Genomic DNA, 15,876 nt, shown 5'->3' with positions numbered 1-15,876 from the left:
CGTACTGGTTGGGAACGGAGCTGCAACATCCATTGCGACTCGTTCAAATGGTAATCTCACGTTGTACTGTTGTAGCCTACCGCGACTTTTGGCTTTAGGACCTTTAGCTGCCATGCACTCTACGCAATTACTTATCCATTCTGCTATGGAATCTCGACAACCGATCCAGTAGAACCGTTGTTTAATCTTCTCTATAGTTTTTGTAATCCCAAGGTGCCCTCCACTAGGTCCATTGTGATATTCTTTCAATACTTTCGGGATCATGGACTTCGGTACTATGATCAGCAGACGAGACTGTTTGCCATCTTCGCTTTCCCAGGTACGATGAAGGTATCCATTAACGAGGTTTATGCTGTTCCATTGGGCCCAATATGCTTTTGCAGTTGGACTCTCGCTACTTATTTGTTCCTTTGGTGGTCGTACCCCATTTTCTTTGGCTATTATCAGCTTTGCAAGATCAGGGTCCTCCAGCTGATTGATTCTGATGCGGTGAGGAGTCCAATCGTCTTCAGGTTCTATATTCAGTAATCGCACGTCGATTATACCTTCTTTTCTCTCTGATTTGGAGCAATGTTTACGTTCCGGTGGACAAGGGCGACGCGATAATGCATCCGCATTTTTGTGGTGAATCCTCTTTCGGTGTTCTGTTGGTTGGTTCCGTTTTGATGGGTTTACCTTTAAATTGCAATTTCGGGCAAAGTGACCCGCTTTTCCACAGTTGAAACATCTGCCTGTTGTATTTACTCGCTGTGCAGCAATTGTCTTCAGAGTCTTCAATATTTCTTCCATCAGCGCCGGTTGTTCCATTTCAACCCTTTGTACTTTGTGTGCTGGTTTACTTAGTAGGGAAGCTGTTTCCTGTGTGAGGGCGTGCGAAACCGTTTCAGCAAACGTTCTTTTTGGCAATGCATATGTGGCGCGTTTGGTGTCCACATCACGAATTCCATTTATGAAACATTGAATTTTTACCCTCTCAATGTAATCCACAGGTGCATCTGCATTTGCCAAATGAGCCAGTCGTTCTATTTCCGTTGCGAACTCTTGCAATGACTCGTTCATCTTCTGACCTCTATTTTGCAGTTCGATCTGGTATATTTGTTTCCGGTGCTCACTACCATATCGTCTTTCTATCGCACTCATCAATGCCTCATAGTTGTCCCGTTCACAGTCTGGAATAGTCTGAAGGATTTCTGCCGCAGGTCCTTTCAATGATACAAACAAGGACGCTACTTTGTCCGCTGCATTCCAGTTATTGGCCATTGCTGTCTTTTCAAACTGAAGTTTGAAAATTTGAAATGGAATACTTCCATCGAATGTGGGTGCCTTCAATCTTGGATTATTTATTGATGGTGCAGGGCCATGCAGTTGCAGTTCTCGCATACGATTACTCAGTTGAAGAAATTCTGATTTTAAATTTTCTTCTTCATTTTTTAACGTGCTTAATTCCTCTTCAAATTTTGAAAATTTCTCTTGCACTTGTTTTTGTACTTGTGTAGTATTTTCTGTAATCTGTTGTACCAAACGCTTTTCTAACTGCGTATTATTTTCAGTCATTTGTTGTGTAAGGCAAGACTTTAACTGCGATGTATTTTCAGCTATTTGCTGTGCCAAACGATTTTCTGTTTGCACTGCATTCTCTGTTATTTGTGATATATTTTCAGCTATTATTTGCTTAAAAGCCACTAACAGCATGTTCGTGTCTGCACTTGATGATGTTCGTTGTTCTTCTACTTTTTCTTCTACCTTTGTAGAAGTTTCTGGCCCAACAAATTCGAACTCGTCCACATTAATTCCATCCGCTCCCATTGCTTCACGCAATCGTGCCTGCAGATCCGCCTTTTGTCCGCTTATCGGCAAATTACGCTCCTCCAGTTCCTTTTTTAATTGCTGAATTCTCAATTCTCCGAATTTAACCATCTTGAATTTGGATTATTTGACAATCCCACTTCTGACACCAATTGTTACGAATTTACTCTTGCTAGTTTACTTTGTTAGGTTCGTATCTCTGGATTGACAAATAAATCAACACTGTTTAATTTAATTCAACAACTCTTTATTTCACAACTCGTCTACACTATAGCAGTTTACTCTTAGCACTGATTGATTACGTTGGCGCTGCCACGGCTTATATAGCCACGCACTTCTCGCTGATGCCGACGTGTCCTTCTAGAATATCGCGTCTGGAAATTACCAGAACATACGGCTATACGGCGCCAGACGCAAGCAGACAGTCGCGGCGCCAGACTCAGCAATTGTTTACCTAGACAAGCAGACAGTGCGGCGCCAGATGTCTATTGTTTCGACAAGCAGACAGTCGTGGCGCCAGATGTCTACAACAAGACAAATGCTATTCCATATACCTACAGCTATTGTTCATAATCAGGGATGCATATAGTAATACAAATACAACTTAATACTACTTTTGTAACAATATAATTATATTATATATACTGTAAATGTACATACTCCTGGATTGCACCGTAATCGCAAGAAGAAGTTAACCACTGCTGCAGGGAAGCTATAATACCCTCCTCAGGTAAATTTTTTATAGCATAAACAGAAATAAAATGACATTTTTCTTCACGTTATGCTGATCATATATATATATATATATATATAAATACTTTATAAGGCTTCTGACGTTTCTTTTTCGGTATTATAATCATGGTGGTAAATTTAATCTACCCTATTCAGGGTATAAAAATAACTGGTATAGAGTGTGCTTTCAAATTTTTAACTTGCACAAATTTCACTTTCAGAGGGCGCTATGATATGTTTGCTATTTGTTCTTCCCTCTTTCCTTTGAAGCAATTAAAGCTGGCAGCACTCTCGCCAATAAGCAATATACTCTTCACGTTGCTTAATAATGTAAACAACAGTAGTGCGAGTGAGGCAAATATATTCGAATGGCATATGTGAAAAATTAGAGGAAAAGTTTTTCGACGAAGACGCATTGAAACAGTCACGCGAGGCAAACATCAGCAAACTCAATAATGTAAATAAATATATTTTTAATAAAAAATTATTAATTGTGTTTAAAAATGATGGAAAATGTGCAAAATTAGATTTTAAGTGGAGAGTTTACATCCATGTGTTATGTGATTAGTTTTTGCGCGGCGCTCTAACGCAACAACGATCAAGGTTTAACTTTTTCTTCGTTTTTAGACAACGGTTTGCATGTGTGCGCGACGTTTTATGAAGTTAAATTGCGTAGCGTTTGACATTATAACTTAAAACTTTCTGCGACATAATTGCCTATACAAAGTTTCAGCAGCCATACTATTTGGTCAAAGAATACGAGAAGGGTTATTTTCTAAATGATACCCACATGATAGGCATATTTTGCATTTTCAATTAAACAACAAATTTACAATGTTTAAGTTATTAGAAAGTTACAAAAATATATATTTTGATATTTTTGGATTTCAACTCACCCACGAAGAAGTTTATAAGAAAAGAATAGTAGCGGTCTTGTAAATCGGTAGTATATACAAAGAATTGCCTTCGACTGTGTATATATAACTTCCTCAGTAAAGAAGTATTGTGTATGTGAACTTATTTGGAAAATGCAAAAACGAAAATACTGATAGTTTAACTGTTGATACAACTGTTATTTGTATAAATTGCCCTACTCAGAATATATAATAACTTTTTTACTTTCAAAGTTTGCAAAATTGTCAAGTGCACATAAATATGTGCATTTGTATATGTATATCGTGCATATATTTCATTAGTATTAATCTAGCGTGAACCATTATACTGAGATTTTATATACACCGCTTATTGCGTTAATATAATGGATGAATAGTTTTTAAAATTTTGAATAATATAAAGCAAATCATTATTAACTATTTAAATAACTATAGTTAAGGTACACAAATTGCACAAAGAATGTTTTGAAATAGAAAGCAGTAAAGTAGATACGAAGCATAAGCACGAAAAACGGCAGCTGTTTTTGTTTACTTCTATATAAATATATATGTATGAAAAAGCTCTCTTCACGTTTTTCTCTTCGTTTTCTTTCGTATTTTTCTGGAATGGATTTGTGGAAAAACATTAATGTACATATACACTTTTACAAGCTTCGTTTAATACATATAAGATTTGTGTACGTGCCTGTTACGAATTATATACTTGTATACAAATAAGAATAAATTTACCCATTTCGATAACCGGCTGTTAGGATATTTTACAAACGGGAATGTAGGCATTCACATACATACTATGTGCTTATATATATAAATATCTAATAGGATAATCTTATTTGGATTCCCATTGCTATTGCAATTGGGTATGGTTTACTTATATAATTATCACAGGTTAATTAATAATACTTATATTAAAGAAAATATATATTTTATTAAATGAGAAAATATTCTTAAAATTTTTCTCGTAAGCATTAAACTATTTTAGATCAAAATAACAGCCCTTGGTTATATAAAATAAGGGTTAAATCCGGTAATGTAAAACCGGTTGTAGGAGAATTGCTATATTTACTGAAATTAGTTGACAAAAAATAAAAAAGATGATATACAGTAGTCAGTAAAAGCTTGCTTACAAGAATGGTTCAGTTTTTCTGGTATAAAAAATTGAGGCTGGTTCTTACTTCTTCTCCTAAAATCAACGCCACAGTGGTTAGAAAAAGTTTTTAAATGTAAAGGATATTTTCATCCTCTGTTGTGTTGAAAAAGCATTCCGTTTCTCGGAAATGATCCTTTTTAGGTCGGATTTGTAGCAGACATTGTTTTCACGACTTATATAATAAGCTTAACAGGCATCCAGATGTGGGGGATGTGAGCAATGCTTTGGCAAATTTGATAACATATTTTACCTGTTTATCTCTGCGGTGTGTTTCGGCTTGTTATACTGTTGAAACTTATTTTCGAGACCACACCTGCACATAGACTGATCTGGTACAACACGTTGCTATTTGGGAAGGCTTAAGTCGACAATTTTGTTAAATTTTTTAATAATGTACCCTTGATCTCGTCGCTTAGCTTAGAAGGACTATCAGAACGATGTTTAGCTACAGTGGAACTTCTTAATTTATAGTTACAACTCACTTTTTGAAATAAGATGAGTTATTTATACTCACAGTGTCTTTCATTCCATAGTTCTGCAAGATTTTCTTTAGCGCCGTTTCGTTTCAATTTGTTATGTGGGAACCTCCTTTTATGATATTGTTCGCAAACTTTTCTTGATTATAGTACTCTAGTATTAATATAAAAATGGATATATGTATATATGTATACCTAATCTATATATTCGTACTCCATCTGCAACTAGTACTTTTTTAACGTTGTTGTCTTATGAGAAAATTACTAATGTTGGTGTTTTGGGCTTTGCAAGGATTCCTATAATATCGTATATTATCACTAGTATTTAAATATAAACAAATTCATATATAATTAACTTTTCATTATTATTAATAATCTAATATAAATAAAACGGAAAGATATATTTTAAATTTATTCATTATTTTATTTGTTTTCTGATTAAAAATAAAAACACTTCAAGTCTAATTGGTAGACAATTTAGTTAACAATGCCCAATAACAAAAAAAAATATGTATCAGTTAATCTGTAATGACTGTCAAAATATCGAATCCAATTCTTGAAAGATAACAAAACTACAAAATTAATAAATAACAAAAATTAAAAAAAAAACGATCAATAAAAAATTACTTTTAAAACGACGGCCATTCCGACCACGACCCCGAATTTTAAATCAACGAAGAACACGACAAGGCATAGAACCCACCGCCACCGACAATCCCCCGCTTAGCTGATTGTTGAGGTGAAAAATGTCAACGTTCTTAAACAATTTCTTCCCTGCAGGTAAGTGGCATCAGTACTTTTGATAATGTAGCAATGAAGGAAAATATAACCTAATGGTTTTGCGGTTTTTATTTTAATAAAATGCAGTTAAAAATGTGGCACATAGTATGTTAACATTAAGGCTATTATGCAAAGATTCTAGGCAATAGCATTTGTTTAAAACGTTCATCCTTCCGAAGAATCAAACTGTTGTTTTAAATTAAATCACAGAATACAGAATGTACTAAAGATTATGGTAAACGATCTCTTATGCAGAGGCTCAATAGAAAATCATTGCACATATCCGCGAAAACTGTAAATTAAAATATTGTTGAATTCAGTAAAATAGAAGATATGATTGTGGCTTTTAACGAAGATGGTGCAAACAGAATACACATATAACTACATTGTATATATTTCACCCACTTACTCTTTTCCTGCAGCAAATACAATATGGCAGGCAAATACACAATATTTCGATTTATAATCGAAGTTCGTTTGTTTGACGAGTATAGCTTTATATTTGTAAAGGCGGTTTAGAAAGCGTTTTCTCTTCTTTTCAATAACATTGGGTTATACAGTGTGCGACAAAACTAAAACTTCGGTACATACATATGTATTTAAACGAAATGTAGGCATTAAATGATTTGTCTTTATTTTTATTATTATTAGAGCATTCATTGTTATTTTTAAACTAGTAAAAATTAAACAAATTAACTTAGAAAAAAATATAAGAATTCAAATATGAAAAGTTGTGATTCAAATGTTGGATATGTGTAGTTATTATTTTTAGAAAAAAAAAAAAAATCGTATATACTGAACTTCGTTATTAAATTAGATTGGTGGTATACTAAAGTGAAAAGTATTTCAATGGCTCGATTATGACTATTGGAAACATTTTTGGATTACCATACTTTTTTTTAATTTTTTATATCTACAAACCAATTTCGGTTCGGATCCATACAACATCGAGCTGTCCATGGAGGATTTTCATGTTACAGGAGTGTGTAAAACCCGTAAATTTCTTTAAAGAACAGACTGGCTCGAATGGAATTTGCCTTTACGCACATAAATTAGACAATAACAAAATGACGAACTATTCTTTTTTCCGACGAATCGAAGTTCAATATGAAAGGTTTAGACGGGTTGAAGCTGGTACGCAGACCGAAGGGACAACGCTGAATTATATAACAGGCCTGGTGAAACACGGTGGAGTACATATACATAGGGGTTCAGAATATTATGCTGCCGCATGCTGAAGAATAAATCCCATAGAGAACCTATGAGAAATTGTAAATCGAAAAATTAGACAAAAAATTTAAAAAATAAGGACGCTTTATTCATACAAGTAAAAAAACATGGAAAAGCATTCTGGCAACACAATAAATAAATTTATTATGTCCAAGCTTCGCCGATGTGAAGCTGTATTGAAAAATAAAGGATACGCCACCAAACATTAAAAGAAAATTTTTCATTCATAAATCCATCACCAGAAATTTGAAGTTTTTCATTTAATTTTTTTTAAATAAGTTATTTCTTTTAATTCTTCCGATTTTAATAAGACATTGAATGTCCTAATAATAAAATTTAAAAAATAATTTTAATGCCTATTTTATGATTTTATTCAATTTAATACCGACAGGGTAGATTCCGTGCTTAAGTTTTATCTCACACTGTATGTTGTATATTATATGCAAGTTATGTGCATATATTTTTACAAAATTTTGCCGTTCGGTGGTTGTTTGGCCCAATGTTTGCCAATATCATGTAAAAAATAATGTGTACTGGTAAAGCTATTTTTTCGTCACTTAGCCTAAAAGCTGTCGTATCGTTTGTTTAGCTAATGTAGGCGTTAACAAACGTAGTTACACATATGTAGATATGATACAGTTACAAAAACAATACATATCTGAATTTAAATACAAAAAGAGTTGACTCGTTAACATTAGCTTACATTTTTAAGAAACTTGTTTATTTTTTTTTTAACTCTGCAACAAGTAAGCTCTGTTGCTGCGCAAGCAAAGGTTTGATTCAGCTGTTTCTGCTCAAATATTCACATGTGTTTAGGTGTTATACCCGAATGTGCATATTACAAATTATTTGAATGTCAAATTCAGTTAGTGTAATTTTTACAAACTCATTTCATTTTAATAAATGAAGATAGTCTGAAATATCAAGTTATGAAATAGTAATTTATTTATTGTAAACGATATTATATCAAAATAGATTTTTTTATTTTACTTTAGAATTGTCGACCTAAGTTTAGGGTCGTTGCTTTGGTAAAACGCCGATACTGTTTTCCAATACTTTGTGCTAAATTGATTTTTAATATGCGAATAACGGTATCTTTTTTTTGTTCATGTTTCCTTTTATGAATATGAGGTCTCCAACACACGTGGTTGCTCCGCAGGCCCAACCATAAAACACTCTATAACACTTTCTCACATACAATTGTTTATTGGGAATCTGCCATATCATACCTTGCGTCAGAGCCAAATGTTTTATTTGACTGTAGACGCAATATTTACTGATTTAGTTTCGGTACGCTGACTTAATTTTTTACTATTGACTTGTTCAAAAAATTACAATTCTATCGAACTAATTCAATCAAATGTAGCACGAAAAGCACATACTACTCCATAACAATGAATAAGAACCACGTTACGTTAATATTTTTGTAATGACGTATTTTAAGTTGTGCTGTCTTACATTTTCATAAACAGTGGACTTAGCACGTTTGAACACCAAGCTTTTGAAATGCTTCTGGAGTGTTCTCGCAAATAAGCGCATATTATAATATTTAAGTTGCGAGAAATAATGAAAAGAGCTTAAAAAATCGGAAACAAATGTTGGGCAGGTGGAAGCAACCAATTCGATTTCACTCTCTACGAACAAAAAATTCGAAACTCTAATTAAATGCTTCCTATGATATCTGCCAAAAGATTTGTTAATGGGGTATGAGACATACATACATATGTAAATAGTATCTAGGAAAGGACTATCAATTTTTGCTTACATCCGAGCTTTTATCTATGTATAACACTATTACAAAAACATCATGTGCCGCATGATACATTGAAGTAGTCACTTTTTATTGTGTATGACTTTCAAATTTTAGGATGTATTTTTATTTTTTTCTTTCAATTAACATTTAAGAAATAAATAATAAATAAAAATTTAAAAAGAAGCGAAAACAAATGAAATCATAAATTTTAACTATCCAATATTTCAGACACAGCTGCAATGGATCCGATTTTTTATCCTCCTTCGAACGGAATTCCCTCAGAAAGTAAACTTGCGACGTATATGGTAAATAATTATATAAATTTGAACCAACTAATTTTGCTATTTGTGTGATATAATTCAATGCAAGGGGTGGAGCAATCTTAAGATCTAAGCTGGCTTTGGGCCATTATTTTCTCTCGAGAACTGTCATATTTATGTTGAAAGGTGGACAATCAGTCTTGTACAATTTTTTCTGATTTTTTGTTATAAACTCACAGCTACTTTATTGTTTCATCTTTGTATGAACTGGTTAGGAAAACATGTGATAGGAATGTCCGTTATATGGTTTTTACTATTTTCTGTTCCATTTGGTTGAAATGTGTGCTTTGGTTTTTGCGTAATCAGGTTAGCACATGCTATTTGATTTTGTCTTCAGAGCTGGAATATGGTATTGATACCAAATTTTTTTTCCTTAAGAGCTTTATTTTATTTAATGTGGCTAAAGGAAAATCGGTTCAATTATAGAAAGTTGTGTTGATATGGGGCGTGCTTCCTCTTACGAAAGATGTTGCTGTGTCCTTAATGTCAAAATTAGTTTTTTTTTTGTCTTTCTCATTAATTTTCTGTCTACATTTTGATGATTAATTTGTATTCAGTTATCACTGAAAGAACACATTTTCATTGGTTGAAATTGTTTAAAAATTTATTATTGAATCACAAAAAAAAAAAAAAACAGTACAATAGAAAATATAGAGTGCGGCGGACTGCAGGCGACATCTGCCAAGCATTAAAATGCACACCAAACAATTTATGGCTTTTAATAATTAAAATGACAAAACAACTTTTCCCTATTTTAAACATTCTTTAAGCTCGAAATTCACACTATCTGGGTATTGAAGAAAAATGTCAATTTAAGACAAACCCTTATTCTCCCGACATAAATCTTATAGAAAAGGTTTGGAAATGGTTGGATCTAATGTGTTCGGCAGTATTCCACTAAAGGAAATTAGTTGCAAGAAAAAGGATTGATAATCAATTTCCTTATATTATATTGGAAAATTGTACGAATCTCTAGTCAATCGGAACATTGAGATCATTCGCAACAAGGCAGAAACGTCTTATTATTAAAATAATATAGAAACACTTAAATTGGTTATTACATACACTTAAAAATATGTTCTTGGCAAAATGTTCAACAACATACATATGTATAATATGTGATGTTTGCTAACGTGATGACCTAATTTAAATTGAAAATTTTTTGTGTAAAAAATAAAAAAACAAAAGATATTAGAAAAAAAAGATAAAACACTAATTGTTTGTTGTTTATCTTTAGAAAATAATTTTAGAATTGTTACTTCTTTAGTTTTGATAGAAAACAACCAACACTATTTAAACCTGAAATGTGCTAACCTGACTGTATACAGATGCCAATATAAAAATTACTTGTCAAGTTTTCTCTGGGGCAAACTCCTAAACTACTGAACTGATTTTAGTAAAATTTATCACAACATGTTCACCGCGTTTAATCTAATTTAAAGATAAGATAGTTTAGTTAGTCAATTATGTTTAAAGCCAAAACAATTCACATATAAACATAAGGAAGGGCTAAGTCGAGTATAACTGAACATTTCATACTCTTTTTTTCTTGCAAGGATTTAAGCTAAGGTAATGGTCATAAGGTGGCCTACTACGAAGGTATTATTCTTGATAAGTTTTATCCCGTTATATTAATTGCATCTTTCATAGGAAAGTGAAAGAATAGATGGAATTTAAAATTGTGTTATAGGGGAAGTAGGCGTGTTTTTAGTCCGATTACACTCGTCACACAGGAATGTCATATACCAAATTGCTCGCGCGGGTCTCGAGATATATGTTTTCACTAAAAAGTAGCTGTGCCACGCCTATCGCCCAATTTTGGCCCTGGTTCCATTAAAGCCCTGTTATACCTTCTTGGTGGTAAAATTTAATGTCCCAGTCGTATTTAGTTATTGATTTATTAAGCTTTTAGTAGTTTTTAACGGTATCGTTATATAGGGAATGAGTGGGGTTATCATCCGATTTCATCCATTTTCACACTCTCGGTAGGAGTTTGTATAATATTTCCGCTATGAGAATTTGGTTTTTGTATCTTAAGTGGTTGAAAAGATATATACATACATTAAACTTATTAGAGGGCGGGCCTACACCCACTTTTAAAAAATGTTTTACCCACAGGTGCCCCTAGCCACTGCGATCTCCTCTGCCAAATTACAGTTATATATCATAACTAAGTGCTTAGGTTTTATAGATTTTCGGTTAATGGTATTTTTTTAGTGCCAAGTTGTGTTCAAATTCAAAAAAAATAATAATAATTAACAACAACAATGATTGTTATAATTCAGGGTAAAACGGCATATAGAAAATTTATTATTTACTGCATTGACAAACATTTGTGTCAATCATTATGAAAATTAAAACTCAATTACAATCATTTGGATTCTTATACCGACAATAATGTTTTCGCCTTTATTCATAAATATTATTTTGAGTAGTTTATAAAAGTATTTCATATCCACAGCAACGCGTGGCCGGCTCTTCTAGTATACAAACACATGTGCATATTTGCCATTCATTTTATTAAGCACATTTCTGTGTATTTTATAAGTTTATAACTTGCTTACCAGGTTACCCCGCAGTCTCCCGAATTCATTCCAAATCGCATAAATTCGTCCCCAAATTTCTATACACCTTATCATACTCCTATGCTGAGCAACGGTCTTGGCAGTGCCGGTGTCAATGTTGTTGGCGGCGTTGGCCCATCTGTAGCGAAATCGGTGAATAGTACTCCTTCGTCTCTGCTTGGTCTGCAGAAAGCAGCTGCTGCCGCCGTTGCACAACAAAAACAACTACAACAGCAACATCACCACAAACTTCAACAGCAATCGCAGCAGCCGACCCAACCGTCACACGCCTTAGTAAACGGAGTCATTTCCACAACTCAGCCACCGACTGGGACGCAATCATATGTGAACATGTCGACACCTATGAAAGTGCGCGGTAATATGCTGCATAACGAATCGCCTACAAATCTTGTAAGTGGCGGAAGTGAAAAATCTCCAACGCGAATCACACCCCACGCCTCGCCCATACCAACAACGTTACCAGCGAACGTACATCAGGTTCGAGAATGATTTAATCATTGATTTATTATATAAACTTCGATCTAAAAATATATTTAATGCAGGAGAATGTAGGTGGAACCATCTATTTTTACCCAACTGCCAACCATACGACCGCCGCCAACAATAGTGCAGTGGTGAATAATGTTGACCCCGTTAGTGCGCATCACGCTCCACCTTCGGTGGTGGCACCAATACCAGCAGTCCAACCGCCACTACTATATACCGGCCATCATGTGTATCCAGGACCAGCTTCCAATTTAATTGCATTGCAGCCTAAAACACATTTGGAATCTGCCTTCTTCCTACCTGATGAGATGCGATCAGAAATTCTTGCCCGCAACGAGATCTCAAATTTAATGCTGGACCCAGCCGACGTGGCACAAAATGCCCTTCCACCGGAAGTAGACAATTATCACTCATTGTACCCCCTGGAACCAGTTCAGGCACTGCACGGAAAAATCACTATTCTTTCATCCACCTATAAGGCAACACATAGCACTACTGGCATTAAATATTGCTTGCGGAGATTACATGGTACGTGTAACGGCCTAAGTTATTTAACGTAACGTAACGTAGATTAACAAAAGAGATTCTTAGCTTGTATTCTTAGCTATACTTATTTCGTGGACTGTATGGCCCTATATCTTAAATAGTATTAAACATAGATAAAAAAAAGGTCGTCCATGTTAACACCTTTGATAAAAATTTTACAAGAGAATAAAATTTTATGAAAAATAACATAAACTTGTATTAAAATTTTTAAGGTTTTCGCCTCCAATCAACAAAATGTATGGCTGTTGTAGAGATGTGGAAGAAATTGCAACATTCGAATGTGGTACAACTGCGTGAGATATTCACGACAAAAGCATTTGGTGATAATTGTATGTAAACTTATTGGATGTAAGACTTTACTCTATATATAAATATATATATATTTTTATCGTTTATAGCGTTAGTATTAGTTTATGATTATCATCCCGGTTCACAAACCTTGCTTGCAAAGTACTTTACGCCTACACAGGAGCCCAATGGTTACCCCGATCCATTCCAAGGCGATGCGCGCCCATTCAGGTACGAAATAAGTTAATTTTTTTATAAAATAAAATTGTTCAATCTAACTCAATTTTATTTTGAGTATCATTTGTTTTTAATAAGGTAATGTTATATTGAACGTACTTACATAGTATAGTATACATATATGTACATATGTATGTATCTCTTTTCTCTTGCAGCCACAAAAGTAACTTACAACGTACTAACAATGGCCCGTTATTGCCGGAAGCGAGTATTTGGTCAATTATCATGCAGCTTACAGCCGGTTTACGTGCAATCCATCAGGCAGGACTCGCCTGCAAGTGAGTCGAAGATCAGAAGCTATTCCATTATATTTGTTTTTAATTAGAAATTGAAATTCAAAATCGAAAGGGTCTTGGATCCAACAAAAGTACTAGTAACTGGTAAACGGATGCGCTTGAGTTTTTGTGGTACAAGTGACATAGCACAATTCGACCCGAATGCAGCTAATCCTCTGGCAGTGGCTAGCATGCATCAGCAAGTATATATCTATATATTCTATTTACTACACTACCGGCGAATTAACCCATAATTCCAAATTCCTTTGAAGGACGATTTGACTGCCTTGGGTCGGCTGGTATTAGCCTTAGCATGCCGATGCTTACAATCTGTTCAGCGAGAGAATGTTCAAAACAGCATTGAGATGGTATCACGTCACTATTCTACTGATTTGCGCAACTTTATTGTGTAGGTTTTTGTCTAAAGAAATTGTTGTAACATTTCCTCACTAGGCTCTTTTGTTATAGCTATCTATTTTCAACAACGCAACGACGCTCTGTAACTGATCTTATGCCAATGATTGGGGCACGTTTCTATACACAAATGGATGCATTACAAAGCCTGTGTGACATGCAAGAAGACGAGTTGGCTAAAGAAATGGAGAATGGTCGACTCTATAGAATATTGGTGAAATTAAACTGCATAAATGAAAGACCTGAGTATGCACTTAATTCTTAATATAATATTCCCGCGCTGTTTATATGTTAGTAAATAATTAATATAAATAATTGACATATTTGTATTTCTATTTCAGTTTTAATATGGATTGTACTTGGTCAGAGACTGGTGATAGATATATGCTGAAGTTGTTTCGTGATTATTTGTTTCATTCCGTCACAGAAGATGGTCGTCCATGGCTGGATCACGCACATATCGTAAACTGCTTAAATAAATTGGATGCCGGCGCATTAGAACGAGTACTTCTTTAATATAATCCTCAATATAAATAACTAATGCGATGTAGATGTGAAGATTCAGTTATTAATTATTACCTCATTTCTTTTTTAGGTTCAACTAATGTCGCGTGACGAACAGTCCGTTTTGATTGTTACATATGCTGAACTCAAAAATTGTCTTGAAAATGCATTTTCCGAATTAGTGATGAATGCTCCGACATAATGCTTTTCAAACACTGACAGAGTCTCCACCATCAGTCCCGCCACATTTGGCATCTCCATTACTACAATTGGCACTAAAAGCAAATATAATCACAGTAACAGTCGCATTATTTGGTAGCATTAGAAATTATTGTAACTGAACAGAACTGTTAGTGTAAAGACCACCGCCTATCATGAGGGGGGATAAAATGCGCGAGAATATTTGTAAAATAGAAGAAGTCCAGCCTTATATCTAAAATCATCAAATCCATCGAAACATTAATAATGTATTCCCCCTCTCTTTTTTCGAACTGCATATCTATTTATCCCTGCGACATATAATTATTAAGCTAAAAAGATTTTAAAGTGGAAACCGAAAAAAATATAAATCGAAACTAAAAATAAAACAAAGTACTTTTTAAAAGTCTTGATTGATCAGAAGAAAAACAAAAACAAAAACAAAGGCGAAAGCTAAAGTAAAAGTAAAAAAGGAAAAGAACAAGTAATTTTGCTTGTGATGTTAACCAAGTGTTTGGCGCTGACTATTGCATACTAATAAGATGTTTTGTTGTTGTTGTACAAAAAGAGTGACGGAGTAAATAATCTATTTTTACAGAAGTGAGGAAAAATGAAAAAACGAAAATTGTGTTAAAATTTTAAACAACAAGCAAATGCGAAATCTGAAAGAAGATTAACGTTGAAGAAATCCGACTAGACGCAGCTTATGCGTCTGGTTTTTCGAAGCGATCTTTTTACACTCCTTTGACTGGGAAATATATGGAGACTTAATATAGTAATTTATTGTTTTTTTATTTCAGTTTACATTAATCTAATATTTTTGTAGTATTTCGATCTACGCTGTAAAGGCTTTTTCTAAATGCAGTGTTATGTTAAAAATTCCTTATGCAAGGATAAATAGGTGAATTTCACAATTTTTATATTGACATTTTCATTAAGATCAAATACTTATGTGTTGCGTGCAGTTTCTTCCTATTTAGTTTAAAATTGTATCGTTTATACCTCAGTGATAAAAATATATAAAAAATATACAAATTATCAGAATTGTAGACCTTCCTGTTCAGACACGCTTGATAAGACCAATGCAACATCAAAAAGCCCAACTTATTTCTTCTAAAAGAAAATTAAGTAATCTTAAATTATTGTAAGACTTATATTTAAAAATAAAACATAAAAATTCAAAAAAAAACTTATTATTTGCGG

At 33.7% G+C, this 15,876-nt stretch overlaps 1 protein-coding gene across 10 annotated transcripts; it reads left to right on the top strand.

Moving 5' to 3' along the window:
• Window positions 1–2,855: 2,855 nt before the first annotated feature.
• Window positions 2,856–15,866, top strand: LOC105231333 (PAN2-PAN3 deadenylation complex subunit PAN3). Of its 10 annotated transcripts, none has more exons than XM_011212577.4 (13): window positions 2,862–2,995; window positions 5,518–5,837; window positions 9,049–9,125; window positions 11,708–12,202; window positions 12,268–12,739; window positions 12,970–13,086; window positions 13,156–13,276; window positions 13,438–13,560; window positions 13,631–13,760; window positions 13,830–13,966; window positions 14,026–14,217; window positions 14,313–14,475; window positions 14,567–15,866. In XM_011212577.4, exons 2-13 carry the CDS (start codon window positions 5,804–5,806, stop codon window positions 14,675–14,677), a joined length of 2,172 nt encoding a protein of 723 aa, XP_011210879.1. In that variant the 5' UTR covers window positions 2,862–2,995; window positions 5,518–5,803; the 3' UTR covers window positions 14,678–15,866. The 10 variants fall into 10 exon arrangements, with proteins under 10 accessions (XP_049313032.1, XP_011210879.1, XP_011210887.1 ...); XM_011212581.4 differs by having other exon boundaries at window positions 2,876–2,995; window positions 5,530–5,837; XM_011212578.4 differs by having other exon boundaries at window positions 2,952–3,141.
• Window positions 15,867–15,876: the final 10 nt, after the last annotated feature.

This window comes from Bactrocera dorsalis, chromosome 5 (genome assembly GCF_023373825.1).
Source record: "Bactrocera dorsalis isolate Fly_Bdor chromosome 5, ASM2337382v1, whole genome shotgun sequence".
NCBI lineage: Eukaryota > Metazoa > Arthropoda > Insecta > Diptera > Tephritidae > Bactrocera > Bactrocera dorsalis.
The sequence above is the reverse complement of the archived record's forward strand: the minus strand, read 5'-3'. Positions and strand labels throughout refer to the sequence as shown.

Coding starts and splice junctions, on each gene's coding strand:
- LOC105231333 (XM_011212577.4), top strand. CDS start 5,804: ATGTCAACGTTCTTAAACAATTTCTTCCCTGCAG. Junction 12,203..12,267: donor TACCAGCGAACGTACATCAG/GTTCGAGAATGA, acceptor TATTTAATGCAG/GAGAATGTAGGTGGAACCAT. Junction 14,218..14,312: donor TGCATAAATGAAAGACCTGA/GTATGCACTTAA, acceptor TTTCTATTTCAG/TTTTAATATGGATTGTACTT.